The sequence below is a fragment of the Coloeus monedula genome (genome assembly GCF_965178545.1).
Source record: "Coloeus monedula genome assembly, chromosome: 13".
In the NCBI taxonomy this organism is placed as follows: domain Eukaryota; kingdom Metazoa; phylum Chordata; class Aves; order Passeriformes; family Corvidae; genus Coloeus; species Coloeus monedula.
The window spans coordinates 8,382,150-8,409,768 of NC_138793.1; the positions used below are offsets into that span (position 1 = coordinate 8,382,150).

Below are 27,619 nucleotides of genomic sequence, written 5' to 3' on the forward strand. Positions count from 1 at the left end.
TCTCCTAGGTGCTGAATAGAGGGAAGTAATTGATTTTCTTGTCCTGCTGGCCATGCTCCTGCCAATGCAGCATGTTGTTTTAGCTGTTGTTACTGCAAGGGTGCAGTTGGTGACTCCAACTTACTGTCCACCAGAACCCTTTGGTCCTTGTCTCCAAAGCTGTTCTTTGGTCATTCAGTCAAGAGCACTGTTCCAAGTGTAGGACTTCACATTTTACAAGTGTAACACCCAGAATCTGTTTCCTGGGGACTGCCAGAAAACCAAAGTATTTTTTTCATGTTTTTCTTTTAGGTTGATAATGAAAGAAACATTTCATCTACAAATATAAATCTGAAAGTTGCAGATAAATATACAGAAGATAGGGCATCCACTAGAAAACATGGTTTTCTTAATATAATCAATTAGACCCTTTTTTTTTCTTCAAGTTAAAAAACAGACTGACATTTAGATCTTAAACTATTCTGGCAATAGGAATGCACAGATTATTTTTTTGCTATGCACTGATGAGCTAAATGTCTTGAAAAATATTTTCATAATGAGATTGGTGCATAGTACAAACCATATCATTTAAAGAAGAATATGAATGCATCTATAGAAGACAAGGCAAGTTGTGAGTGATTTAAAGAAGTGTCAGATCGGGGACTAAAACCAGATGAGATACACAGGTACAAAAGAACTAAGCTATAAGATTGGGGCTACAGAAGTTGTTCTGACACAACTAAGGACAATTAAGGCAGCAGCAGAAGTGATGATAATGTTCAAATTAAATGTTTTGGGGGCTCTTTGAACACTGGTTTATTTAATAGGTCTAGGGCATGCTTCAGACAAAGACAAGATCCTTTGCAGCCTACAAAGGGGAAGACGGATCTTGGTACTTTGAGGGTGGCAGAAATTGGACTGATGTAGACTGTGTAGCATAAGTAAATAGATACTAAATAGATGTAAGTGATCTTCATCACTTAATCTAATCATACAGATAAGACTGGTACCAAAACAGGTATCTGAATTTGGTTGCTTATTCTGGTCACTGAGGCATCATCTGTCTGCTTCAGTCAAAACCCACAATCCTTGGAAAGTATGGATTGCTGCTTTACTTGTGTCCCTGTCTGATACTGAGCACAACAGACTGGCTCTGAGTTGAGCTGTAATACCAAAATTGGTGCTGAATTTACCTTGGTCTGTGGTGTCAAGGAAAGACTGCAAAGGGGGCTGTGGGTCCCCTGCCCTGTTCAGAACCACTGGCATTTTCTGCTGCCTTGGTCTCTGCAGCTTGCAAAATGTTGAATTCCCAGCTGTGGAAATAAGGAATTATCATTTGTGTGTTTTTTTCTCTATGAAAAGAAAGAAGTGGCAAGATTTAAATGTGCGTTTGTTGTGAGGTGTTTTTTATACATTGTGCCTTGACATTCAGAAGCAGAAGATGGCTGTATACCACAGTCAAGTCAATAGTTTAACTCTTTGGGGTTTATGGGCTTTTTTTTTTTTTTTTTTTAAAGACTGTCTTCTTAGAGGATCAAGAATGACTTCAACCAGTACTACTTGGCTTGGTTTGATATTTGTATTTTGAGAGACAAATACAAAAAAAAATGAGAGCACAGTAAAATTATAAAATGAGAACTGCACTGGAGAACAAATGAATTTTAAACTAGTTTGTAGTTTAAGTATTATAAATGAAATTCATATATTGTAGAATGTTAACATAAAACAACCAACAAAAAATGCCCATAAACTCAAGTCCTGTTTCCTTAGTAAGGGAATTTCAATAAAAACATTCCCGATGATTGGATAGAAACATCTAGCCTTACATTTACTGTTGCAAATTCCAATTCAGGCAATGGTAGTGGTAATTGAAAATAACGTAATTGTTCCTTTCTGGCACAGGTGACTTAAGCAAACAATCTATATATAGTTTGTGCTGGACAAGCTGTTAAGATATATAACTTTAAGATAATTGGCAAAATCTGAGGTCTCTGACAGATACAGCAGATAAAGGAACTTGAAGTTTTTCCACCAGGGCTGACACACGGTGAGCCATTCTGTTTGACGAAGCTTTTTGTAAGTTTCTTGCCTCTGTGAGAGGCATTTTGTCAAACATAGACATAATTCAGTGGCCACATAGAGCATAGTTTGAGGCTTGCACACCTGAGGATATAGGAAGGTGCTTTTTTCTTTTGAATCTGGGTGTCAGGAACTCCTTGCGCCACTGTTACATTATGGGTTTAAGTCCAACTGCTTGGGAACTGAACTAAGATCCCTGTAATAATCTGTGTGCTGTTGAAATGATTGTGGCTGCTGCGTGTTCTCAGCACAATGAGGGTCCTGATGCAGCCCTGGCGTTGCGGGGTGCTCGCATAAATCCCTGCACCACACTGAAAGGTGTGTTGGGCTTTCAGTCAACCTTCTCCCGGTTTTGTGTTCCTGCTGTGATAAAAATCCCATTGTGAATTGTCTTCTTTCTCCTCTGACATGTGAATCCTTTTTTTAATTTTTAAGGAATATTGCATTGGCCTCTTTGCTCCTCTCCACCCCTTCAAATGGAGAGTGAAAAGCACTTCCAGAACTTAATGGATGAATGGCTGATTCAGCTAGTAAAGCATGATGTTTCCAAATAACCTTTTCTGGGAAGTTCTCTTTTTAGTAAATAATAGAGTTAAAATTCAAAGCAGTGATTAAAGAAACCAAATTGACCATAATAAAGTGTGGGTTTTGTTTGTTTTTTATGCCACCCGGGCATACTCGCTAATCTAAAGCATTGTGTTACTACACCACCTCTGTCGTGTCCTGGCTGTATTTGCTTGGGACCAGGGTTGTTACTGAGGAATCCTGTAAATTAATAAACCTCAGTCCTATAGAAAACTTGTTTGTGTTTATGTGCTATGAGTATACACTAAATCATGGATTTTTTCAGAATTAGCTTTATTAAAAAAGAAAACAAATCAGTTGTTTTCATGTTACTTTTACCTCCTTAAGGGTAATGCGAAATCTTTTATTTGACTTGCAGTTTTCTTTGTTGCTTTTTAAAAAGCAGTTCATTAATTGAAACATTTCTATTTGCATTTGTGATGTGCAGGGAATATCATTTAAACCCATCTTGTTACCTTTTCCTGCTATGCTTATAATTCTCAGAATAACTGAAGAATGTGGGGTTTGGAAAATAGGGTTATTCATAGTGGTTATTCCCCAATTCCAAGACATGTTCAGGTCCCACCGGTTTCTACTTGGCTTTCGGTAGTAGCTTTCAGTCCTAATTTTCGAAGCAATTAAGTTTGTCAAGCTCCAGATTTCACCCTCTTGCTGTGGTTCATTTTCTCTTGGTCAGTGCAGATCAGACATGCTGTGTGACACAGCACAGAGGAGTGTTGAGGACAGTATGTTCTGCTCTGGGATGGTGGGGAGAAGCCAGAACTTCAGTCTTCAGTTGTCACCAGGAAATGGTGCTAAGTCTTCTTCTTCGCAAACTGTTCACAGAATGCTTGAAGTTGGAATGCGACTTTTTAATTCTAAACCCTCCACCTCCAGCTTCCTAAAGAGAAATCATCTCCCATGCAATTCTGAAAGTGGGGGAAGCAGTAGGCCCTTCATGCAGAGTGCTGGAAACTTTGTAGCTGATATTAAAGATGTTTTAAGGCTGTACTATGAAAATACTAAAAATAAAACTGAGTCTAACAAGAACTGGTACTACTTAGTGTTGCTGTTTGGGGTATTGTGTATGTGATGTATTTTTCCATCTGCAGAAAAGGCTGCACCTAGGCTGCCTTTGCCCCTCCTTTGGTGCGGAATAAAAGACAGGAAGACCCTGAACTTCCTAGACGCCTCCCCACAAGAGTTTTAGGGGGGTGCAGCGGCGGCTGTCGGTGTGCGGACAGGGGGACGCCGGCCCGGGTCTCCCCGCACCTCTCTCTCCCTGTGCCCGAGCCGCAGCCCGGCGCGCTGGCAGCAGCGGGGCCGGAGTCACGGCCGCTCGGGCACCCGCGGGGCCGGTGCGAGGGTTCGGCCCTCGGAGCGCGGCTGTTGCCCCGTGCGGCGCGGGGGCGCCGGCGGCGGCTGTGCCGGGACGGGACCGCCGAGCCCGGGCCCCGCTTCGCGCCCCGGCCCGGGGGCAGCGCGGGGGCGCCGGGGGAGCGACCGGGGCGCCGCCACCCCCCGTGCTGCGCGCGGCCCGCGTGCCGGCGGCTCGAGCGGCCCGGCCCCGCCTCGCCGCGCTCGCCAGGAGGGGCGGGGGCTGTGGAGCGACGGCGGCAGCAGCGAGCAGGCAGGCGCGGAGCTGCCCTTCCATAGGAGCCGCCATTAGCGCTGGGACCCGCTGACAGGGTCTCGGCGGCGGCGGCCGGCGCGGCGCGGGGAGCGGATCAGCCGGGGTGGGTCCCCGTTTGATGGATCCCCGGATAGCCTGGTTCCAGCCAGAGCAGCTCGGCCCCTCGAACCGCCTGTGGATGCAGATCTGGGAGACCACGCAGGGGGTCCGCAACCTCTACTTCCAGCAGCAGCAGCAGCAGGAGCAGCAGCAGCAACAGCAGCAGCAGCAGCAGCAGAGCGCCCCCGCCGCGGCCGGCCCGGCCTCCCCGCCCGGCATGTACCGCGCCCCCCGCGCCGACCCCCCGCCCGACTTCCTGCCGCTCGAAAGCGCCAACAACCCGCACAGCCGCGGGCACCGCCAGGCCTCGCCGCCCCCGGGGGCCGCCGCCTGGGCCCGGCCCGCGCGGGGGGCGCCGCCCGCCGCCGCCGCCGCCGCCGCCGCCAGCAACAAGAGGAAGCGCGACAACAAGGCCAGCACCTTCGGGCTCAACTACAGCCTGCTGCTGGGCCGCGCCCCCGCCCCGGCCGACGAGCCGGCCGCCCGCGCCCAGCCCGGCCTAGCCGAGCCGCTCTACACCGGCACCCCCTGGAAGAAGAGGAACTACAGCCAGGGAGTCGTGGGGTGAGCGTCCGCGGGGTGGGCGAGGGGGGTGCCGGGCTCGGCCCCGCTCGGCCTCCGGAGGAGAAGGAGGAGGAGGCGGGGGCCGAGGTCCTTCTCCGCCCCGGGGCCGCACGCCGGGGGCCGCTGGGCCGCGGCACCTCGGGCGCGGCGCGGGCCCGGCGGGTGGCGCAGGGAGCCGGGCCGGGTCCGCGGGGCTGGGCAGGGGCGGCGGGCGGTGGGTGCCGGGCTGTCGCTGCCCGGCCGTGGTGACTGACAGCTGCGCCTCGCCGGTGCTCGAGCGGCCTGTGCGGGGCAGCCCCTGCGCCGAGCGTCCCGCCCGCCGGGGCGGTGGCTCCGCGGGGCCGGGGCCACACGCGTGCGGCGGCGGTGCCCGTGTGCATGCTGATGGAGCAAGGCACGCCTATCCGCAGGGACGGGAGCCCCGCCGGCCCTCCGCTGTCACCGCCCGTGCGCGTGTTACACGCTGCCGGCCGGTGCCGCCGGGCTCCTCGGACACAGCGTTCCGCTGTCAGCGCCGCTGTGCGCGGGGTTCTCGCTGCTGTAGCGCCGGGTGCTGCCCTCGCTGCTCCCGCACGTGCGGCGGCGCCGGGGCAGGCACAGGGCCGGGGCAGGCACAGGGCCGGGGCAGGCACAGGGCCGGGGCAGGCACAGGGCCGGGGCAGGCACAGGGCCGGGGCAGGCACAGGGCCGGGGCAGGCACAGGGCCGGGGCAGGCACAGGGCCGGCACGCCTGCCCTCCGCCGCACTGTCAAGCTCATCTCTAATGCTTTGGGCTGCCTGCGGAACAAATGCGTGGTAGGGACTAGAACTTAAAAAAACCAATAATCATCTCTTGGTGTTAAAAGAAAGCGCACAGACTAGGTCATTTCCCGGGGTGTGTATTTTCTGAGACGTGACAAGAGAAGGTGTGCAGGCAGGCAGGCACCTGCTCTCAGAAATAAACTTCCATGCATGGATAGTGTGCAGTGGGTTTTAGTGTCGGGTTTTTAATGGTTGTCATGGATCTCTGATTGTGGAATGCGTATGCTGATCTGAATATTTTGTCCTTAGTGTTTTTGTGTTAGCTTAGGTCTCATCAGTTCACATTGCACGAGTCCGTGGAGATGGAAGGCAGGCAATCATCTACCTTCTGTTTACCTGAAAACTGGTTTGAGCCCTCCCCTTTTTTTAAACACAGTGGCTTTTGATATGGGTGATGCCCTGGATAAAGACCATTTGGTAACTTCTGTGGATTTTTTTTTTTTTTTTTGTAAAGTTCACGCTTTTCAAAACATAACCTTTGCCTTGAACCCTCCAGGGTCTAGATGACGGAGGTGTATGGTAAAAGTTGAAAGCCTGGCAGAGCTCGTTTTAGAAATCAGTAGTGATTGAGTTGCATGAGTTTTTGTGTGCTCAGCTTGTACCTAAGGGTCCTTCAGCCATCTCACACAGGAAAGCATCAACCTCTTTGCCTTCTGAAATTGCTGTTCTGTAAGATTTGTCATAATGACTATTCAAATTTGATGGTCGTTTTGGAAGGCAAGTTCTAACCTCTGGCTCCCTGTTTTCTTGCCAGCTCCTATGTTACCTTTACTGCTGGGGTTATAATAATTCATAAAGTGACACTGCAGAAGTATGCTATTTTAAGTGTTCTAGTCACCGTACCTTGGAACTTTCTGCAACTTTCTTCACACAACTTTAAAGTATTGTGTGTAGAACATACCAAGTACTGAATTTTTGTTAAGTTAGTTTTTGGACTCTGGTTATATTCTGCCTTGTAACTTATTTACTTGAAGGCTAAGGAACATTTTTAGAAGTGCTTTACTCTCTCTGTGTCTTGTAAATATGTAAATTTTTTTCTGTATTGAAGATACAGGGTGAAAAAGGGTAAGTTTCAACAAGACAGTAATAGTAATAATAATGGGGTGAAAAAAGAGTGAGCTTCAGCAAGAGATTAGTAACAATAATAACAACAACTGTGCCAAAGTATTCTAAGTGTTGCTAGAGTTAAATTTTGGTGGTATCTGTTTCAAACTCCAAGTGGTAGCCCCTTGTGGACTTTTTTTTTAACAGTATCAAGACATACTCAGGTGTCTCAGTCTGCCTGTGTATTGACTGTCTAGTTTGTGGCATATGTTGACGTGATGCTGAGCTTCTGTTTTAGCTATTTCCTTTATTCAAAGCACAGTAAGGTAGAGTGTCTCTAAAATACACTCCTACGTTGCTTTTCCTAAATTACGGAAGTTTGCTTTTGAAAGCTATAAAAAGTTTTAAGAGGCTGTTGGCTAACAATTTGAGTGAAAAATTGTGGAAACAATTTCTAAAAGGACCTGAAGCTTCCTAGGAAAGCCTAGACAATGCCTAGGTGCTGTGAAGGTTGCAGTGGGACTGACTGACTGCTGGCAAGGCCAGGTGAAGCCTCCTGTGCCTGCAGTGTGACCTGAGATGCTGCCTTTGCTCCCGACTGCAAGCTTCTCTTGAATAACTGTGTTCTAAGGCATCTGTCTGCATCTGGAGACACAGGGCAGTAAGGATGGATAGAGAGTTTTGTAACCTAGCAAATGAGGTTGCTAAACTAAGTATTTTAAATTCATTATTTCCAATGTAAATTTCCAAAATCGTGTTGAGTAGTTCTAGCAGTTACTGGGAAAAAAAAAAAGATACCAGCATTGCTATTGTATCATTACTCGTGTGTTAACAGGTATCTTTTTCTTCTCTGATTGTTACTAAGCAAATTGTGAAAAAGTAGTAATGGCTCTCAGTGCTTTTCCCTATATACCACCCTGTAATTTTGTTAAGTTAATCACTTTAAACTTTGACTCTTTGGAACACAACAGAGTTGTGGAACAGTCCCACTTTTAGAAAGATGTGACCAGATTTGTTGGCAAGCACAACTGAAAGCTGACATATGGCATTCATATTTCCAGTGCAAGGATGTCACTTGTGTGGATGGCTGTGCAAAACCAGCTCTGAATATGCAATTCTATTGATCAGCTGCCTGGAAAACCAGTCCAATAATTTTTTGCTAGTTGAACAGATTATGTAAACACATAACAGTGTGTAACTCGCTGTCGAAAGATTTAGGTAAGGTAAATGTTGAAATAGAGATTTTGATTAAAAGCTAGGTAGCTGTTCAGTCAAATCTTGATATTTTTTCTTCTAAGTTAATGCTATGTACACATATAAAGAGGTAATCAAATAATTAAAAAATAACCCACAACAGTATTGGGTTTGGTTTCAAGATAGATTTTTTACAAAGTATGTACAATATTTCCTGACATTTACCTGTGCTGAAATACAGACATTCAGCACAAGGGAGTTTTTGCTCCCTTGGAGTTAATGGTGCTGTTGTGTACATTGTATTCTGGCCTCTCTTTAATATTTTTCCTTAGTCCAAATTCTCAGACTTGCAGTTTTATTAATAATGCAGGTGTTTGTATGACAGGTACTCTGCTTTGTTGTGGCACTCTTAACTTGGTGGCTTGTGAAATATCACTGTAAATCAATTTCATAGTGCTGCCTGCAAGTTGCTTTGCACTAGTCAGAGTCAGCTTCCATGTCTTCCATCCTCTGGGGACTGTCATCAGACAGTAGTTCTGAAAAGAACAGATAATGCAGAAAATGAATGAAAAGTTTCACAGCATGACTATGATGTTACTGTTGAGTTAATATATACCTTTAAGGAGTTAAATTTGGTTTGCCCTGGCAGGGTAGTTAGTAGCAAAACTCAAGGATGTAGGAGGATGTGTGGGTTGGGGGTTTTGGATGGGATTCTCTGTGTGTCTGGGTCCCAAGGGCAGCAGTAAATAATGTTAGTAGTGTCACAATTAGAAAGGAAGAAAAAGTATTTGGGATACTGAAATGGCTATTTTACAGCTTTCACCACGTTCAGATTGAGCCTGGCTAAAAGGTGACAAAAGAACTGCTGAAACAAGAAGCCTTAAGTGCAACAAAACCCAAAAATAAAGACTTGCACTTAAGTTTGGCCTATTTATTGTAAGTTTCTGTGATTCTTGTGCCAAAGGAAAGAGCCCAGTGCTACGCAGTTCCTAGGAAGGAGTTGTGGATTTGGGGACTGTGTAGGGAGCTGTTTTCACAGTAATCTGCATCTGAAGGCAAGAACCCAGTTGATGTGTGAGTTTAAGGAGGTAAATTTGTGATGTGTACTGCTGAGGAGAAACATGGATTAGATAGAAAACTGCATTTTGAAATAGTGAATGCACATGTTTTGACGTACTGATGGAAACTTTGCCATGAAAGGGAGAGCATCCTGTGACCCCCACAGGAGGAGGATGCACACACTCCCATGCTGCTGAACTGATTGGCACAGACTTGAGCAGATTTCTGCTTATTTAATGTAAGGGTTCCCAGCATGTTGCCCAGGATTACAGAGGGTACCGTGAAATAAAAGCATAACTACTTTAGGGAAAGAAATAGCTTAAAGCCATAAGTCTTTGCTACAGAAATTCCATTATGAGTTTTTGATGCGAAGTTTGTCAGCTTCTCAGGTCTTTTAGTCTCATTTTTGAAAGAAGTAAAGTGCATTAAGGCAGACACAAACCCCTTGTCCCAGGTGTGAGCTGACCAGAGGACATGGAGCCACATTAAAGTGGCTCTCTGCCTGTGACCCTGCATGTCCTTAGCTGTGTTTGCTCGGACTCTTGTGTGGTATCAGCCATGGGAGCAGGATTTCCATGAGGGCTGGAGCACAAACAGAAAGAGCTGAGTGTAGTGTGAACAGAGCAAGTCTGGGAACCTCCAGCAAAACATCAAACCAGCCTGAATGCCTGACTTAGGGAAATCTGATAAAATCCTAATCAGTTGTGTTGGTTTTCATCATAAACTCTTAAGTGCTTAAATAAAATGCAGGGTTGGTGCTTGATTTACTGTTATATTACTTGATACAAATGCTTAGTGTAGGTGAAACAAACACCTTTGTGCACAGGCTTCTGATTTCTGGTGAAACAAGGAGGCATGTGCGTGACTGCTTCATGCATCCTCTGTTAGAGTATAGTTGCATGTGTTTTGGATTTGGTGAACTCACATATATTAAAACATAGGCTGCAGATGAATTCACTGTGCACATCACATGTAAAAAGGAGTTACTTGGAAAAATCTGTAGACACAAATCTGCTTGGTTCCTGAAAAAGCCTCCTAGAGCAGTACTCTGTCCTCACTCTGTAGCTGCGTATGCTGGCTGTGAGGTAGAAGTGCAGGGATGTGACTGGAGTGCAGATCCTTTTCTTGTACCTGTCTGATGAGATCCACTGTCACTCTCTGTCTCGTCCTGAGTCATGCCACAGCACCATCCTGGCAGTACCCTTGTGACAGCTTGTGCAGCTCTTGAAGGCAGTCAGCTGGGTTTTATGGATGTGAAACCGGATATTTTCCCACAGCCTCCTGTGGTAAGAAATTACTTCTTTTGGAAGGGCTGGGAGAGAGAAACAGGTTTACTAGGGATGAAGATGCTGGACTAAAGGCAGTTTGATAAAGCCTTTAAGAAATACATGGTGAATATTATATAACAGTATTATTTGAGGTTGCAGGGTTTTGGAATAGGACCAACTTTTTGGCATGTTTTGTTTAAACAGTTTAAGGAAGACTTCAGAGGCTGCTGATTTCTACGTGTGCAAGGAGACAGCGTGTAAATGTACTCTTATGAACTGTTCTGTTTTCTCAGATTCATATCTTCTGTTTGGGACTTGGATACCTATTTACCTTGGAGTGGCTATATAAGGAACAGAAGTGTGGCAGACTTTTTTTGGTAGATGGATTACTATATTAAGTAATAGGAAGAGTGTGTCATTCCCTCTTGTGTGCTTGCTGATTCCCAAGAGCTGCTGTGTGTTTCACGTAGCAGTATGCATTGAAGAAAGAGGATCTGTTCACCCTGAATCTTTATTAGTATTATATTAAACCATGTTGGGGTCGTAGCTCTTATTTTTCAGTTGTCAAACTGTTGGCATGAGGTCAGTTTCAGGAAGCCTGGTATCATATTGTCAGTCCTAGGAAACACAGATAGATGGAGACCTGTATCATGACAGCACATTATTGCTCTTTTCTCACCTTCAATTTTTTTTCTGCCATCTCCATATTATACTTTGTTCCTGGGCCATTTCTAATAATTTATTTAAAATTGGAATGTAAAGTCTGTTTTTCACTTTGGAAACTTTTAAATGTGGTTTTCAGAAGTTGTGTGCATGGCTTTACTATGAAAATGATAGAATAGGCAATAATAGAAATACTTAGTATTTCTTTTTTAATTGATCTCGTCATGTGAGGATTCTGAACACATTTTTCAATACGGTGTACATGCTCCCAAAATCATGCATATGCCAAAATTTCAGAGATGGCTGTTGCTTCAAAGCTTTTTGTTTATGTTGTATGTGATGTAAAACAGTGGTTTGTATGCTCTTCTTGCTGGATGTTGGAACTGGCAGCAGGAGCAGAATGCGGCCTAGAGCCAGCTTAGGTGTTGTATTGAGGGAGGGAGGTGTGCTGGTAGCGATAGAGCAACACAACCAGTGAAATCTTGCATAATACATATTAGAAACAAATAAATGCTATTGCTGTTCTTAGTGTGCAGTTGGAATGTTAATTTATTATTTGAACATGCTGGGAATTCTTAAATTATGAGTGTTTGTCTTTTTTAATTATCTTTTCAGATGAACTGCCAAAGAGTGTTTAAGATGTCATGAGTATTTGAGTCTTACTTTCTGTGCCTTTGCCTAGAAATGAGGGTTAAAGGAAATATTTCTATAAGCCAGAAGAGGAGAGGAAAACTGGTGAACTCGGTATGGGCTTCAGATGTTTTTCCTCGGCTGCAAATAGCTATAGCAGGAGCAATTTGAACTTTAATCATTTTGTAACTTTAAGCAATAGGTAACACAGCAGGAATTTTTTCTGGCAATACTACGAATGTAGGATATCAAAACAAGAGACAGACATGAATCAAGGGAGCAGAACTCTTGTTTATAGGTTTGTACAAAACTCTCTCCTACAGCTCACTAGAGCCAGTATAAATCTTTCCAGTAACTTTGTATTGGTGATACTGGTGTGTTGTATCATAGTCGTACCATCAATGTATTGCTGCATTCAGTACAGGTCTCCTGATACTGCGTGTCCCTGATGGTTGTCTTCCTGACCCTTAAAGTTGTGTCACAAAATCTGTGTGAGACTGAGCCACACTGATTGTGTCCCTCGGGGCTGCCAAGCTCTCAGGGTGGCTGGGAGGGCAGCTCTAGCGCAGCAGCTCAGTGTGAGGGTGAACTGGCTGCCTGACCGAGGCTGGGGTTGTCTTATGCTGGGATGCAACATTTGTTAATTTTCTTCCTCCCATGGTGACAATTAAGATTATTTGGCAGCCCTCATTCCAGATCAGCCTCTCTGATGGCCTCATAACATCCTCTTATGGTATGAGATCTACATCTGAATTATTCAATGTTGATGTTCAGTGAAAGAGGCACAGTCTTGCTACAATTGCTTGACAAGGCTTTTTAGTGTGGAATTCTGCATCACCATACTGTATTGCATACATTGTGCAGGGGTTTTTTGCATTGCATTTTTTAGGACTTTTACTGGAAAACAATGGTAGCAGAGGTGTCGGATCATAGTGTTTGTGCACCTCTGCTCTACTGTCTTGTCGGTGTGATCTCTTACGGGAGAAGTAGCAAACACAATATTCAAGATGTTAAGACAGTGTGAAGGAAATAGCATTGTTATTCTACAAGTAATAGAGTATAACAAGGGACAAATTCAAACATTAAAGTCCTCTAGAAACTTCCAAATCAGGGAAATGAGGGTAGTATTCTAGGATAAGTGAGAGGTGTATAGATGAGTAGCTACATTGGCCTATCACCTTCACTCAGTGTAGATTTACTTTCAGTTACATTCGGGTGCACCCATTGAAAGTATCACGTGCTTTCTTGCAATTACTTTGTTTATGGATGCAGTAACACCTGAAAGAACTTGCATTAACCTGTCACAAATACCGACTGTAGATAAGCCCTTCTTTTAATGTCCTCTAAGATACAGCATGTGGGAATATTGTGCTGTAGTTTGAGTGATGACTAAGGTGTTGATCTTACTATTATGTGTCAGTGTGTATAGTCTGAAGACAGGGAGTCCTTAATCAAAGCTTGTTGACCCTGTCTGACCTCTTGATGCTGTGTTTAAGCTAGACTGAGGAAGTGTGATAACTTACTTTCTTAGGCTTTCTTAATTCTCACTCTGTTAATTTTAGAGCTGTTCACTTCCTATGTTACTTCAGGAACAGCTGATTTTTTTCCTGTGTGCTACAAAAAGTAAGTGGTTTTTGTTCTGGTTTTGAGGGTTTTTTTGGTTTGCTTCGTTTCAACAGGGTTGTTATAAAAAGTATACTCCTTTATATACATTTGCATTCCTCCCCCTTATCCCTCAGTAAGATTTTGGCTTTAATCTAAAGTATGCATATAGTTTCTGAAAGTGGTGTGAAGGACTTGTGCCTTGAATCTGGCTTTATCTCTTATGTATTCAGAGGCACTCGTGGCTGGCAAGCTTTCCACAGCTGCCAGTTAAAGTATTGAGTTTAAACACAGTGTGGTGAAGGAACTGTCTTGATCTGAATAATGGCCATGATTGCAGATCACAGTCTCAGGTTACATTATTGAGTCAGGCTGAAAAAATTAAGTCCTAAGGTTAATTTTATTTAATTTTTGCTTTGTTCTGTCACACTCATGCTGATTCAACTCATATGTTTGAGGATCTATATACTCAGCTTTCTGGTGTGCTGCGGACTCAGTATCTTATGCTCATTCATCCATGGGGAATGACTACTGTAGTAGTCATACTTGGCAGGTACCCACATGAGAAAATTTTCATGTTGATTTTTGCCTTGAAGACCTAGTTTGTTATTGAGTTACGCAGCTTCTTTACACGTACCTCTGCTTCCAACATCAGGTGGAAGAGAAGTTTGCCTCATCAAGCTGTTAGATTACTTCTTATGGGGATAGTTTTTGAGATGAGGCAGAAAGGACAGTACAGTCCTGCTTCTTTTGTAATTACATTGTACATAATTTGCATTGTTCTTCAATCTGAATTTGAACTAACCAGTGGTCTTTTGAAGCTGCTGTTGCTACAACCTGGACTAATGTGACAGGGCGTACAGCTGGTAAAAGAGAAAGTTTCAATGGCAATAAGTAACAGTGTCAGCTCCTGGCATAGAAGTACCTAGGAGTAAAGAAGAGATTAACTGTATTAACAAACTTCCTCCCTTGTTTTTTGTGCGGTGTGGTATTTGCCTGCAGGCAGTAAGTCACTGAACATTATATGTTGGAATAGTTCACTTCAGCCTTTGCTCCTCTGAAGCAAACCTGCTTCAGGCATGCTGAAACGTGCTTTTTCAGTTGCTATTGATTCTGCAGTTTGTGAGCTCACAGTGATCCTCTTAAACCTCTCACAACTGGTCACTGCTACATCTTCTACTCATGTTTTGGGTACACAAGACACTTTTATGTAATCTTCAAATTATTTTTAGAGACTGATTCCAGCAAGTGACTTGGATGAATCTTGAGTGTGTTTCTGAGAGCTCTGCACTGCCTCTCACTCTGTATTTGCTACTTCTGTTGGAAGACTCTGCACAAATACGTCAGTGCACATGTGGATGGTGTGAGGAGGTGTGCCATGCCAGGGATGCCCCATCCTGGAGTGGGTTCCAGTAGCCACCTTTGTGATATTAGGTCTTTGTCAGACCGTTAAAAGTCCCCCTTTTCCCATCACGTGCTGATTCTTCTATCTTTATGTCCAAGCAAAACCCAGTAACTGAGGTAGATGTGTGAAGTCTTTCCTAAGTCATCTTTCAGTATGGGTTGGTCTTTTAACATTTTGGCCTCGTGGGAAGTATTTCTGTGCAGTATTTTCTAGCATTTTCTTCTCATTTTTGTATGGGTAGTTTTCTGACGTATATACTAGCTGAAGCTTCAGGGGGAATAAAGAAGATAAACCCCATGATTGGATCCACAGGTTTAGTCAGAGACCAGCTTCTCCAGATACTTGGAAGGATGAGATCTGTCACCTACATTGGAGGAAGAAGCATTTTTTGTAGTTCCTGACATGGAAGTTGCTAAGTGTGCATCTCTATCACTGAGCTGATAGAGGTGAGCACAGGAAGCATTCTTCTGTGATCTGCTTAGGCAGTGTCCTTTTTTGATTGTTATGGTTTGTAGCTTTCTATCCTGGGATGATAACCAGAGCAAATGGTGGCTGTTGACTCCAAAAAACTTTGCAGTGTTACTGCTCCCAGCCCATGGTGTTTCTGGTACCTGTGCATCCTGCCTTGCAAGCAAGAGTATCTGAGCACAAGACAACAAATCAGAACATGAACAAATAGTTTCCAATATATACCTTTAAGGGACCATAATACTACATCATGAGTCCTATGATGAATACACTGTTTAATCTGAACATAGTTCACTGTGCACACCCCTACTGTAAAGATAGCAATTCATCCAAGTAAAAAGTTACCCGAAATGTTCCTTGTACCTTTGCCATAGTATGTGTGATTGTTCCTCGTCCTTCAAAGTGCATCCACTGCAGTTGCTTTTAAGCATTTGAAAGTGAGTGGGAGAACTACATCTGTGATTTCAGTTTTGGCTGGGTATGACAGCAGTGCATCTAAACTTGTATTAGTACTGGAGCAAAGTATCACCAAAGTGAACTAACAAGTAATAAATGGGTGATAAACTGGTTTCAAAACAGGTAACTTGGGGTCACTCTCCATTTTGCTCAAGGAATAGAAATTTAAGCTGCAAACTCAACCTTGCAGTTTTAACTGTAATTGCTAACTTCAAATATTTTCGTAAGAAGTTTTGAATACTTCTGATATAGGAAATGTAGCAAGGTAACTTGGGGCTCAGTTTTGTATTCCTTGAATGTTCCCAAATGCTGTGCAAAAGTCCCTCCTCTAAAAAAAAAAAAAACACCAACCAAAAAACGCTGCTCAAAAGACTGTGAATATGAGAAGATGCTGGAAAGCCTTGGGAATCTGCCTTGACTTTCCAGATGGCATACTGGCACTTCACATTTAATTTGAAAATGTTCTTATTCTGGAGCTGAAAAGTTATTAACAAACTGCAGCTATGGCTAGTTATTTGACTTAATATTTTTTTATTAAATTCTTTTCAGTTTGATCCCGTGTTCCTGAAGGAGAGGTGTTCAGTTTTATTCTGTTCTTGGTTCTCCTGCCTACTGAGCAGGTTTGCTGCACAGATGGATGTGCAGAGGGTTTCTGGAGTGAGCACAGCATGCTCGGGATGCGTAACTGATCTGTGGGAACAAGTGTGGCAGCAGCACCAGCCACCGGTGGGAACACAGACCTCAAACAGCCTTTTGTCTTGGCTTTGACATGAACAGTGAAAGCCTGGCATCGTGGTAGTGTCCTTTCCTTCTTAGGGACTGGTGTGGGCTTGTTTGGAGTCAACATTTGAAAGTGTAAATCTGCTTTGATAGAAGGAGACAGGAGTCAATAATTACATTGCTCTGTGTTCTTTCATTTAACTGATCTTTCAAGTCAAGTAATTTATCAAGTCATAAACAAGAATATTTGCCAGGCAGAACCTGCTGTGTGTGTGGAAGTAGAGTTTTCTCCACTCTGTTCTGTATGAGAAAACCTTGTGCAAGGCTTGCCGGGCTTCATGTTGGGTGACCTGCTGCCATACCCATGGTGGCAAAGGTCTGTGTTGCAGGTTTTTTCTCCCATAAGAGTTTTCAGGTGGAGACTTTTTTCCCAAGCCCGTTATCCGTCAGAAGTGCTCATCAGTCTCCTGGGAGAGTGTTAGTCTTGCCTCTGCCCAGGTAGTATGTGGTGCCAGTTATCAGAAGGTCACAGATTGTTTGTTTATTTGATAGTATTTACTACACTAACAAAATAGGAGCAATATACTAGAGCCGTATAAAGATCTGTGCTCCCTGGCTTTATGGAGACAGAAAGGCAGATTACCTGACCTGCTGTTTCCTTCTGGCTTGGTTTAATAGTAACATCACTGGTGTGATTTGCAGAACTGGTGCAACAGACCTTTATTTGTTTTAAAACTCTCTGCTCGTCCCTGTTGTTCTGGGTCAGAGCTATTAGTGTGCTACAGTAATTTAGTAGCTTTAGATTTTGTTACAGCTCTAACACAAACCCAAATATTGCTGTTTTACTTGGAAAGTTCAGCTAATATTAAATGAACTACTGTTGATACTGATAGTTACTTTTACTTGTTAAACTCTTGTTTTAAAGCAAACTTATAAATTGTTGTTTGGTCTATTTGAGTGTTTTTTTAAGCAAAGGGAATCGGCAGGCTGAGGAATTACTAATTCCCCACTTCAACTTCTCTGTGGTTTTAGTTGTTTGGAAATTTACCTGAAGTTGTAATTACAGAATATACAAAGTGAATGCTAATAGTTGCACTTTAAGGTTTCTTAAAGATATGTATCTGTATTTTAAACGATGAGGTTGTAAACTGCATGGTTAGTCTGTATGTGCAACTGTTCCAGCAGACTAACACTTTCTTTAGCAAGTGAGCTAAAGAAAAACCTTGTGGCTGTCTTCTATAGGAGATGCCAGAATTACTGCTGTGTTTCAAGATAATTAGATATTACTGGAGTTGAACTCCTTGTCATTATGAAATAAATCAGCTTCTTCACATTGCTGCTCTTCCCACTTTGATTTTCCTGTACAAAACCTTCTTCTCCTGCTTCATTTTTGTGTTCTGTTTGCTTGTTTCAGATCAGTTGAGGCAGCAGTTTCTTTCTTTTTTTTTTTCACTCTTCTGTTAGCAAAATTCATCTTCCATCACCTGAGGGAAGAGAAGCAACAGACTCTCACAGCACTTGCTTACAGAGGTGGGAAGGAGGGATGATATGTAGATACTTTCCAGGGAAGAAATAGAAGGTTATTCTCACACACACAGTGATTCAGCTAGATTGTTTTTATGTACAGTGTGATTAAAAAAAAAAAAAAAAAGGCAGTGGGAACTACGGGTATTTCTCAAAACAGTCCTTCCAGTTGGCATTTGATGTTTTTGCTGGAAGTGCTGCAAAAATAGAGAGCAAGACTCAGCGTGCATATGGCATGGATTTAAAAGCCAGTGGATTAGTTGCAGAGTTACACTTCAAATCACTCATTGATAGGACTAATTCAAGCATTTGATTTATAATTAAAGTTCAGTAGGATTTTTCCACCTCTTGAAAGACAAATTTCTGTAGAAAAAATTCTAATACATCAGAGTGTATTTTAGGAAGGCAAAGCACATAATGAAATTTATAAACACACAAAAAATGCTCACTTTTACCTTGATAGGAAAAGAGTTGATTACATTACTTCTTGACTAAAGAATATGCTTGGGAATTTTAGTTGGAACTAGCTCGAATCAGTTTGAAGAAGAGAGCACTCATACTGATTGAAACAAAGGATCTATAAAATAAATACAAAACTGGAAAGATAGAGATACCAGTTTAAATAGTTAAAAAGAGCTGTACACATTTCTTCTTTGTCCAGTGTTTTAATGTCTCTACTACACTGCTGTTTCCATAAAGCAATGCTATTTTAGTGCCTTTTATGATGCAGTTAAACCCATAAATTAATGTAAAATACAGAACATAGGTGAAAAAAACTACATTAATTTGAGGGATTTGGGGGCAGTGGGTGTTGACTGGGAGGAAGAAATAGGCTTTCAAAAATTTGCAGAGGATAGAAAGTGTAGGTCTTGTTGTGTAAATTTAGTGGCTTTTTTTTTTTCTCCACAGCTTTTGAAGAAATGTGCATAATCAGTCCACCAGAATTGGTGGAAGGTAACAAACTATCTCCATGTTTTCAAACTCAGTATCAGCATGATCAGATTAACCCCAAAAGACATTAGTCCTGAAAACAAGATCAGGGTTCCTGAATCATTTACGTATTAGTGGAAATTTTGCTCTCCCTTGGTCCTAAAAGGCAATTCTGTGAATTACTCAGTAGACTACAAATATTAGTTAGAAAGGTCAGGCTGTTCTTGGGTAAGCCCTGAAAGCTGCCCAGAGGTGGTTGCCAGACGTGGTTTTCTGGGTGTTGCTATGCCCATTGAAGGAGTTCTGCTTGCATCTTTTTGCCTCTTACCATCTGGGGGGGACTCAGTGGGTGAGGGCTCCTCCTTGGGCTCCCCACAGCTCTGAAGAGTGGATGCTTTACCAGAGCTGATAAAGGTGGTGGGATTTAGCTTGGCTAACTTTGCCCTGGATGGATTAGGGTGGTTTGTGTAATCCTGTTATAAGACCCTGTCTCTGGGAAGCCAGGCAGTGGTAACAAACACCTGGTCTATAATGGATGGGGACAGATATAAATCTCATTTTCCTAGCTGTCTGCAAAGGGAAATTCTCCATTTGCACCTTAAGACAGTGTTTATACAGTGGATATCCTGATTTTTGGTGATGTTTAGCAATCATATGGCAGTGGAATACCTGTTTTTTTTCTGCATGTCTGTTTTTAGGTAAACTGTGAAAAAGTGGTCTGTGAAGCTGTAATTCAAATGGGTGAACTGAAGAAAAAAATGTGTGATATCAAAAACCCGTCTCCTTAAGCTTCCCTGGTTTTGTCAGGTTGCTATTATGGACGTGTTTTGGGATGTTTGATTTTAAAGCTCCCATAAGGGCATATGTGTCTCAAAATATGATTACTATGTGACCTGTAATATATTGATATGGTTCAGTAACTAAGGATATAAAAATTGATGGTCAAAGTCACTGAGGCTTTTGAAAATTGTTTCCTTTATTATGCAGAATTTTATTTTCTTATGAGGATTGATGTGTCAGTCACCATGAAACTTAAGTGCCTATTAAATCACCTGCAAATGCAGTTAAGTGGTTTTTTTTCAGTAACTTAAGCCAGCAAATATTAAAAGGATTTGTCTGCCCAGGTGGTAGGGAAAGGACCACAGCAGATGCTTCATATTTACAGTTCCCTTCAGGACTCTAATGTTTGGTTTCGCTTGAGTTTGTAGGTGGGAAAATAACTTGTGATCTTTACAGTGTCTGCTGTTGTTCCTACTTTATTATTCAACACATGTAGAAATTTAGAAATTATTTTATTAAGCTTATGGAAGATCAGTGTTAAAATTGAAGGTTAATTTAGGAAGATGTTGAATTCCCCAATACACCTGTGAGGGGGAGAGTGAAGATTGGGCTCTCTGTGTCTTTCCTTTACCTTAGTACAATTGTTGTTCAAAACTATTTCAAAACCAAGTAGGTCATGAATGGTAGGGGTTCAAACTGAAGTTTTTCTCTCTCCTGTGCAATGCTAGCTTTCCTTTTGGGAATGAAGGGATGGATGCAGTTTGGATTCTTAAGTATTGATGCTTTCAGTGGCTAAAATACCTCAGGTTCCTCCTTCACATTCTTCTCCAAAGACAATTATAATCCTGAAATTCTACAGTATTTCTCTTTGTTTCCTTTGATTTTTTTTTTTTTTTAAAGCCCAGAGGAGACTTCAGATGGTAGGGGCAACTAAACACTGTCCTTTAGGAATTATTTATCCAAAGAAAACTCAGGTACAAAAGGCTTGTTTAGTGCTGCAGGGCTATGTTGCAAATGTCCCTTAAACTCTTAAAGTTTAAAGCATAGTTTGGGAAGGTGAAAGTCACCTGTGTGTTCATTGCTTACTTCAGCCCACCATCCACAGAGTTTCTAAATAATTTAGATTTTCATCATTCTGCAAACAAAACTTCCATCAGAAAATCCTGCCAAAACCAAACTGTAGTGCACGAGCACTAGATGGTTTTTTTGAGTATAATTGATATCCGCTGTTTTAAATTATCTTCAATGATGTTGCTAATAGCCTTTTGTGTGCAAAGGAATATATATGCCTAAGGCAGAGAAGCTCTTTGGGATGGGTGAGCAGAATTTTGAACAGCTGGAGTAGAAGCCATGGGTAACACCCTGATGAGAGAAATCAGAACATGCATGCCTGCGTAATTTCTCCTGTGAAATGAAGAATAAAGAAGAGCCAAAGAAGAGTGGAAGTATAGCACAATTCCAGAATGACAAAAGCAGGAATTTTTTCAATTAAACCCAATTTTTCTGGTTAGTATAATATGGTGTGTTGACCCACAAAGCAGCACTTAACTGCTATCCTTTATAAAGCAAAACAGGTCAGAATGATCTTGACCTTGCTGGCTGCTCTGCTTTAGCAGGACTGGGTTTTGCTGCTCAGCTGCTCAGGACAGTGGGGGCCAAGGGAATGGCCCCACCTGGGGCAGCCATTGGTGTGCCTGTCAAGCCCTGGACACTGGTTTGATCACACTGGCTTCCTCCAAGCTGCCAAAATTTGTGAGGACAGTGGGCTACTCATTTATTCTGCATCAGGATCTGAGTGCAGGGAAGTGACACTTGTATCTCCAGTTGTGTTTCATACTGTGCCGTGCCTCCCAGTGTCACTCTTGGTTCCAGTTCTGAACTTGCAGCAGGAGAGAGGTGTGCTGGTTTAGGTGTCGGTAGCTGAAGTGTACAGTCAAGTGTATGTGCTTGGCCACATTACCTGTGTGCTCTGCATATCAAACAGAAATGACATTTTGTTCATACGTGATTATTTTTTAATTGATTGCCAGACGTGTAGCAAGATTCATACTCCAGAATAACAACGTCTTATGTAAAGGAGCTTGAGTTTCTTGAGTTGCACATTTAGAGCCCACAAATTGTGCTACAAAATAAAGTAAGGTGTGATCAAACTAAAAAAGTTATGTAATGCACTGTGTTCTATAGTACTTGCACCTCACAAAAGCTGCGACTTATCACCTAAAAGACTTGAATCTCACAGTCTTGTGTTCCTCTTGGGGCTATTCAGTAATGTTACCATGGGAAATCATTTTTGTGATTACAACTTTTGCAGCCACAGTTTATTTTTAATGATGTATCACTGTCCTCAGGTGAACATGAAATTAAATTGAGTGGCTTCTCTATAATTCTGTTCTCTCTGTGAAATTCTGATGGAATCAGCTTACCAGACTTGAAAAGAGGTGTGATGGAGGTAGAACTTTGTTTTAAAACCTGTTTAGAGAAAGTGTGAGAGACCTCTTTATTTTTCCTTTCCCCATGTGTTAAGATTTCCTAACGTACAGGACAAAGACCCCTTGTTTACTCTTATTTACTGTAAAAAAAGGCAAACTAATGCTCTTATGCATTGTAGAGGATTCTCTCCATGCATCCTAAGTGTGTTTTGGGTGTTGGAATGCTTCAGTGACTATGAAGCCAAACGAAATACCTTTCTGTAGTGAAATCAGGTTTATTACAGTGTACCTGCCTTCTATAAACAAGTCTCCTTTTAAAGACTTTTATCTGAAATAACTGATGAATGTAATGGTATTAAATAATTAAATAATAAAATACTGTTATGATGCCAAAAAGAACATCTCAGTCTCTTTGATCTTCATTTTGGCTAAATATAGAAAATTTCACTAGAGACTTTTGTAAACAGACTCCATTAATCCTAACAAATTGTTTTGAAAAGCAGAGACTATAATAGATGGTGATTAAGGCAGCGAGTAACCTTGAGTTTTGATTTTCAATACAGCATGAGTTAACTCCACATTAATTGGAGTCATGCCTCTAAGTCATGTTGTACTGCTCTGAAATCCATGTGTCCCTGCTTCTGTTTGTCTTGGCTTTAATTAATCATTCCCTTATTTCTTGACAGCAGCCTGTTATTGGGCAGGGAAATATGGATCCAGGTGTAGTCTCGAGCCCCTATAGCTTCTGCCTGCCTTCTGCACACCGTGGCTCTGTGCAGCACAGGAGGTCCTGGCAGTGTGCAGTCTTGCAGCAGATGAAACACAGATATGTTTCATTCAACACAGTACTATTTCCAACTGGAGTGCTGATGAGAACTCTCTCTAGTAGTCTTTAAGCCTTTCTTCTATCATTGAAAAAGTTCAGATTTCATTTTTTTCTACGTGTTTACTAACATTCTGTGCATCTGTAATGTAAGTTTGTGTGTTTGCAGGTAACTTAATTTTTTATTTTGTCACAAAGCTTTTCATGACTACCTAAGAATAAGAGGGATCCCATTCAAAGAAATGCAGACATCTGTTATTTTTGTTTAGAAAAAGAAATACTTATGTTTCTGACAACACATCATTATTTTATGTGGTTCTAAAGAATGCACCAATTGTAATAATTATCTGGATTAAGAGTGTCAGTGGAGTTAATAAAGAGCCGTGCCCTGAGAACTGCAGTGTCTGTATGGCTTGGCTCTCTGTGCACTTTAGGGACCTCTTTCTTGATTGCCTTGTTCTTTCAAAGTTCCCTGATGGGACAGGGCAACAATTAATTCCCATAAAGCACAAGCCTGGGAGCAGCTGGGCCCACTAATGATGGACAGTATGGATTTGTGCTGTGCCACACATGAGTTTCTCCCCAGGGATACTCCCTTGGTATCATCGCAGCATGTCTCATGCCATTCAGTGCCCTCAGACAACGTGCTGTTGCTCCTTGTGGCTCACAGTACATGTGGGCATTCAGTCCTTGCTGAAAACACTGCTCTGGGGCAAATAATGTGCCTTGTGGATGTAACTGGTCTGCTCCAGCTAGTCCAGAAGAGGAGAGGCAGAAATAGGGCTATGTACCCCCTAAAGACAGACCTGACTCCCAGGTCTTCCTGTAAGTAAGCTGGTTCACCAAATTACAGTTGAAAAATAATTTCTATTTTCAGGAGTTTAATTATTGGGGTTTTGCCCATTTTCCTTGTTGCTTCTGGTTTTGAAAGCTAGATTGGTGGTCAAGCATGTGGAAACTAAATTAGTGATTCAGTACATGTGACTGGCAGTGAGGACAGAGAGTGAACTTGGTCATTGGAGTGCTCAACCTGTCCTTTATCACATACTTCTCACCTGAATCCAGTAGTTGAACTGGAAAGATAACTGTAAGAAAGTTTAAATGCCAACACATGGAATAGCAGTGAAGAGTAGAAGTACTGGAGACGGCTGAGAAGCTGAAGGCAGAGTAGTCAGTGTGGTGTAAGGTGTAAGTGGTGGTTTGGAATGTGCACATTAACTCCAGGGTGTATGCTTCCAAGGAAAAGCAAGAAAGCAGCTGCAGGAGGAGGTAAGAGATGTCCTCTGTCAGAGGAATCTTTCTCTTAGCTTTATCTATATAGAGAGTTGTGGCGGTGGCCGCCACAAGCTGCCAGGCTTTTGTGACTGTTCCCGAAACTTGGTGGTGGAGGGAGAGAAGCTTGTGGTGTTTGTAACTCTGCAGTATTGGGAGAACTTAACGCAGGTGGTTTGAGTTCTTTCCCTGCTCTGACTCTCTTGAACACAACTGTCAGATATTTCAATCAGTTTCGTTGACACCTGTATACAGCTTCCAGTTACTAACACTTGATTTATTTAAGTGTGTGTGCAGTAGGGAAGTATTCGATTCCCCATCTCAGCTAAGGGCTTGGTCTTAATAAATTGATCTCTTTTGGTGGTCCCTCAGAGCTTTAATGAAAGATGCAGTTGCACTTGGTAACTAGAAACGATCCATTCTTAAAAGATAACTAGCTATTACTATAATGGTCATTGAAGGAAATAAACGAAATTAGTTATTCTGTGGCTGGAAATGCATTATTAGTCAAGTTGATGATGTTTATGATACTACAGAAGCACAGAATTTTGTAGCACTTTATGAAGACATTTTTATTTCAGCTCTCATCATAGGCAAGCTAAACATAACTTACTGACAATGTGAAACACATATAATATGGTAAATTATACATGGGTTAACTGTCTGTCAGTCATTTATTCTTCTGAGCAAATGCTGCTGCGTGTGTACTACTTATTTTCTGGGGTTATGGGGGGAGACTACATTTTTAGTTTATGTGACTTCTATAAGCAGTAAAAGAAGGAGTTTTTCTAGCTCTAGTACTGGCACAATTACTGTCAACTTTTGCAAGCGTGGTACTGAATACATACAGACTGCTGCGTGAAACTCCCTGCCTGGTGCCAAGGGGCTGACAAGGAAGTGTTGGCTAAAAACCTCCTGTTTAAATTTTTGTGAAGTGTGTACTCAGAGCTACAGCTGCGTTCATAGTTGGAGACTGAACCATTTCTGTGTTATGCTGGCATTAAAATAGCATGTGACTTTCAATGTGAATTGAAGGCACTTGGATTTAGGTTTGCTTCCATGCTTTTAGCAAATGAAGCGCAGTATTGACCTGTTGGCATAAGAAGCTAATGTGGATCTAAGTGTTACAAAGTGTTGTGAATGTGTTGTTTTTTTTTTTGCATGCTGCTCTAAAATTGCCCTTTAACAAAATTGGGAACTAGGAGCTTAAAAAGCATTTTTGGTTAGAATAGTTGCTATTTCATTTGCATGCAGAGATTTTTCTGAGTTTTTGTTCCTTCTTTTTTTTTTTTCTTTCTTAGTCTTCATGAAGAAATCATTGACTTCTATAAGTATATGTCTCCCAGACCTGAAGAAGAGAGAATGCGGATGGAAGTGGTGACCAGAATAGAAAATGTTATCAAAGAGCTCTGGCCTAATGCAGATGTGAGTAGGACCCTGTTTTATTTGTTAATATGTAAAAGCAACATTTTGTGCCTGTTTACTTTATGAAGTATTGAATATTGCATGTAATAAATGAGGGCCAGTTATCCACAAAGGTGATTAACTGGTAATTTATTAAAAGAAAAGAGAACAAAACAAACAGACCAGGTGGAAGAACCCAGGAGGGGGAGTAGCCCTCTCCTCTTAACCCAGCAGCGGGAGGACCTCGCGGTGACAGGTTTCGTTCTCAAGAGGACTTCACTGTGAGAGGCTCAAAGCCAGGCAGGACATGTACTCAGGGGAACACCGCCTTTTATGCTCTCTTTCAGTCCTTCTGATTGGTCAGTCCGCAGGGTTGCCGCTTAGCGGCTCAGTTCATTGGCTTAGGTTTCCCGCTTCTCAGGTGATGATTGGCTCGTCGCTAGGTCCCGCCCTCTCCCCCACGGTGCGTCGAGTGATTGGTGCAAGGTCCGGGTTGGAGGGAGGCTGGTGATTGGTGGGTGCGATGTCATCGCGATGGCGCTTAGGGACCTTCCATACTCCATATCACCACCTCCTCCTGGCCTCTTTAGATCACCTGCAGTCTTTTGAAACAAAGGGCTTCCAACTCTGTTCAACAGTCTGAGCAGCATAACTTCATACAACCCAAATCATAACATTCAACTATCCTACCTAACACCTGTACAACCCGAATTAGGATGCATCAAACTGCCTGAACGGGAACAACTCCTGTAACATTGCAAGTGCTGTTTATTTTTCCATGTTAAACATAAGAAGACTTCTGTTGAAATGAGAGAGGTGATCTTTCTTTCTCAATACAGGTTAACATTTTCCATCACACATAGGACCAAAGACAAGTTAGTCCTGTTGTAGTCAAAGAAAAGTCATAAGGTGTGGTAATGTTCAGTCTCATGAATATTTATTTGATAAAATGAATGGGAGCATATCAGACATGCGTGCATGTATTGTGTTAAAAAAAAAATCTTCTGAAACTCCTGTCTTTAGTAGTAGGGCTTTTAGTCCAAAGAATTGTAATCCTGAATAAGTTTGTTAAGGTGGTGTACCAGCAATGTCACATTACATAGCCCATGGTATTTTTAATGGGCAGTTAAACTAAACTGATATATTTTACAAATTAAAAAAAAAAAACAGGAGTCTCTGTATAGGAAGAAACAAGCCTGTAGACCTGTGTGCTGAGCTTGTAATCTGTAATGCCTCTTTCCACTGATGATGGGTTTTTGCTAGTACATACTCATGCAAAACAAGAGTTTCTCCTATGCAAAGCTGTGGTTTTTTTGATAAAGGTTAGATTAAAGAGAAGACGGGGAAGTTGAGTTTACAAGTCAATATGGTTTTATGGGCACATAGTTGGGTTTCTGGCATAACTGAATCTAGTTTAGTTGTATTCTTCTACTAATATGGTGTCCATTTCCAGAATGTAAATTTCTAGCTGTAGTCATCTATTTATAGATACAGTAGCTGAAAATTTGGGCTTGTTAGCCAGAACAGGAAACCAGATTCAGGCAGCAGAATCTCTAGTATAAGGAATGCTCTTTGATCCTGCCACAGTAAAGATAGTGTTTTGACATGAGTGACTTAAATCCACTGCTCATTTCAAATCTTAACCTGTTTTTTTGGAATGTGTTTTTAGAAATTAGCAGGATATGACAGAATGTGAATTCTGTACAAGCTCTGTGTGTGTGTGGGGGGGTTTGTGTGTAAAATATACTCACATTTTCAAAGTGATTATTTTTATGGACAATGTATCAGTGAGCATCATATGGAAGGAGCACTCTCCACTCGGTGTTTACTGCCTTTGCACAGCTGGAGGGAGGTGGTTGAGTCATTACTCCACATATCTGGCAATTTTCTGTTTGAGCAAACCCAGCAACCTTTCCATGGGAACTGTGTAAGAGAGCAGCATGTGTCACAGGTGTTGTACAGCTCTCCTCTACCCCAGTGAAACAGCCAGGTAGACCTTAATCAAGAGCAGGAGTTGTAGGGAACAGTGTGGGTATGAAACAGTGCATGCTGTGATACACCCTGCCAGTGCCTTGGAGGAGAGGATTTCACCAAAACCACTGATTGCTTCAGCCTAGAAATGTTGCTATTTCCTAGGCAAGTTTGTGTGCTGTAAACTTAACTAGTCTAATGGGGTGAATGGATTTATTACCAGGCTATCTCTCTTTTTTGCCACTAGCACTTTGAATG

General features: G+C 42.4%; 1 protein-coding gene across 1 annotated transcript in view; it reads left to right on the plus strand.

Moving 5' to 3' along the window:
- Nucleotides 1-4,287: 4,287 nt before the first annotated feature.
- The window catches only part of TENT4B (terminal nucleotidyltransferase 4B), a 41,885-nt gene continuing 18,553 nt past the window's right edge, over nt 4,288-27,619 (plus strand). The window contains exons 1-2 of the mRNA XM_082289842.1: nt 4,288-4,918; nt 25,288-25,411. Of these exons, the coding sequence (XP_082145968.1) occupies nt 4,374-4,918; nt 25,288-25,411 (669 nt within the window). The 5' untranslated portion in view covers nt 4,288-4,373. The remainder of the gene's footprint in view (nt 4,919-25,287; nt 25,412-27,619) is intronic.